This window comes from Frankliniella occidentalis, unplaced genomic scaffold (genome assembly GCF_000697945.3).
Source record: "Frankliniella occidentalis isolate FOCC.00 unplaced genomic scaffold, Focc_3.1 Scaffold1936, whole genome shotgun sequence".
Lineage (NCBI taxonomy): Eukaryota > Metazoa > Arthropoda > Insecta > Thysanoptera > Thripidae > Frankliniella > Frankliniella occidentalis.
The window spans coordinates 1-2,588 of record NW_026269031.1 but is presented as its reverse complement, the minus strand read 5'-3'; the positions used below and the strand labels follow the sequence as shown (position 1 = coordinate 2,588).

Below are 2,588 nucleotides of genomic sequence, written 5' to 3'. Positions count from 1 at the left end.
AGTAATCATGTGAAGACTGGCTAGAGGAAGTCTGCAAAAAAATAAAAAAAAATAAAAATAAATAAAAATAGATAGATGGAAAGAAGTGCAATAATTTTCTTAGAGTCAATTGACACATGGAAATATTACTAAGATGAGAATTGATGTACCTTGGGGACTGTTCTTCTGTGCCGTTCAATTTTCAGTGGGCTCACAGTGTCCTTTCTCGGCAAACCATCTTGACCACTAACTCCAATATTTTGTGATTGAATATAGTAATCATGTGAAGACTGACTCGAGGAAGTCTACATAAAGAAAGAAAAGTATAGGATAATGTCAGCTCAACAAATACGAATATTTAAAAGTAATGCTTCCAAAAAAAAAGCTACATTGGGAAGTGGCTTCCTCTTCTTCACAATTTTTATAGGACTGACAGAAGGCTGAACTTTTCCCATGGAAGTGAGTAGTGCATCACCCTAAAACAGATTATTATTTATTATTACTCTTCATAAAAAGAGGATGTTTGAAACAACTAAGATAAAACTTACAACTGGGAGAGGTGCACACCCTAAATCTTCAAAAATACTCCTAGGATCTACAGATGTTCCCTGTATGAAATGTGTACACTGCATCAGTAAATATTTCCAACATATCCTTACTTTTGATGTGAAAGGGAAAATCCTTACCTCTGTATTCAAGGGTCTGACAACAAATCTATTGTTTCCCAATAGATTGGCTGAAACCTGCAAGAGACAAAAATCAGATGGTAAGAATAATTTTGTTACATAGTCAATTACTTGTCAGTTGTAATGGCTTACCTCTGAAAGTTTGATTCTGTCCTGTCCACAAGATGGGGATCTTATTTTATCCTGCCCATTAGGTAAGGGCCTCACAACAAAATGTGATGGTTTACCGGGGCTTGCAACCACTACCTCTAATTTCTGTCTGTCAGTTCTCGTGTAAAATAGGACATACGCAGAAGATCTTAAAATATGTAGGGGAAGATGTTCCATTCTGGAAACCTATTACATAATTTGTCACATTAAACATTTTACATTATAGTGCCACAATACAACACCAAGATACATTCAATGAAGTAGAACTAACTCTTTCATCACTGAACTTAACCCAGGAACCATTAGGACACTTAACAACAGTCTCATAGTGCCCTGTTGAGCGAGAAGCACTAATATGGAGGACTGCTCCCATCAAATTGTACTGGCTCTTTTCTGAATCGTCAAGAAGTAAATGGTTGTCGACACTGACAGGGTCATTGATTTTTGACTTGTCTTGACGGAATCTGCAACATACATTTAATTGTAATTATGACACAGTGATTTTGGTATATATTTTGACAATAGTCGCGTTAAAGAAATACACACCTTTTCAATTGGCAGATCAGAATACGTGGAGATTTATGAAAAGCAAAACTCTTCTGTATAGTCTGCTTTGTATTGCAGCCAACGCACAAATATTCTTCCACCCTTTCACCGCTTAGAAAGTACTTGATGGCATCTTTGACAGATCTACAGTTTTGATTTATCTTTGTTAATTCATCAAATTCTTCAATAGCCAAAGATAAGCTTGTGAAAGGAGAGTAAGTATTGGAAGAGTAAGAGCAGGATGTACACACACCTGAAGAGGATAACAGAAATACTGAAAACTGCAGAGAACATACACAGAGTACATGAGAAAGTACGATTTCCCTCTTACAATTTGTCATCAGCCACCCTCCAAAGTTTTCAAATATAGGGTTTGTCAACCGAGTAAGAAAATCATACCTATAGAAAAAACACAAACCAATAACTAATGTTCTGGCACCAAAAAATGGGAGCAGCTCAATCACAGAACATTGCAGAGTTACTCACTTATAAGAAGCAAAGGGGCTCAAAAAATCTTCCTCCAAATTTTGCAGTAAAAAAAGGAGGAATTCATGGGCATCTTCTTGCTTGTCCCCATTAGCCTGCACACCCTCATCGTCCATGTCATTGTCAGGAGTTCTGAAAGCACCTGAGAAAATAAGAAAAAATACAAATCATTTATGAATATTGAAACATAATTTCACAGCTCCTGCTTACTTCGAATAACGGCAACGAAAGCTGCAGGTCTAATGTTTGGAACTTTGCTGCACTTGTACTGACGCCACGTCTTCAGCATTTGACAAGTGCAGCAGTGAAGTAACTTCCTACAAGTTGAAGGATGCTCGGTTGTCTCCAACCACTTAATGATGTTGGGTGTGTGGTACAGCATCTGAGGATAATAATTTTATTTTATAAGTAGCATTGCAGGAAAAAATATATGAACCAAAACACGGAAACTTCACACGTTCAGTATTTTATTACCTGTAGACATGCATTGATGAAGCATGTGTTGCCAAAATTAGAGATGCCAACATCTCTGTGCGGAACTTTGGGGTTCCATTCGTTTGCAGAACAATGCGGGTACAATGTGACAGGTGGTGGCATTGGAGGCACATCGTTCCTCCATTTCTTCTAATGAAAGAGAATTTTTTTAGATATCTAACGTGAAAAATCCAAACAGAGTTACAAACAAGAATGGAAACAAAAACACTTACATTTGGGGAGGCCATCACAGAACAAACAAACTCA

At 37.2% G+C, this 2,588-nt stretch overlaps 1 protein-coding gene across 1 annotated transcript in view; it reads right to left on the bottom strand.

Annotated features, from left to right (window-relative positions):
* LOC113218108 (uncharacterized) overlaps window positions 1-2,582 on the bottom strand; it is an 18,418-nt gene extending 15,836 nt beyond the window's left edge. The window contains exons 1-11 of the mRNA XM_052276155.1: window positions 2,322-2,582; window positions 2,058-2,229; window positions 1,848-1,989; window positions 1,693-1,760; window positions 1,362-1,614; window positions 1,087-1,279; window positions 798-1,001; window positions 666-722; window positions 528-587; window positions 369-455; window positions 150-284 (exon numbers count right to left, since the gene is read on the bottom strand). Of these exons, the coding sequence (XP_052132115.1) occupies window positions 150-284; window positions 369-455; window positions 528-587; window positions 666-722; window positions 798-1,001; window positions 1,087-1,279; window positions 1,362-1,614; window positions 1,693-1,760; window positions 1,848-1,989; window positions 2,058-2,229; window positions 2,322-2,444 (1,494 nt within the window). The 5' untranslated portion in view covers window positions 2,445-2,582. The remainder of the gene's footprint in view (window positions 1-149; window positions 285-368; window positions 456-527; window positions 588-665; window positions 723-797; window positions 1,002-1,086; window positions 1,280-1,361; window positions 1,615-1,692; window positions 1,761-1,847; window positions 1,990-2,057; window positions 2,230-2,321) is intronic.
* Window positions 2,583-2,588: the final 6 nt, after the last annotated feature.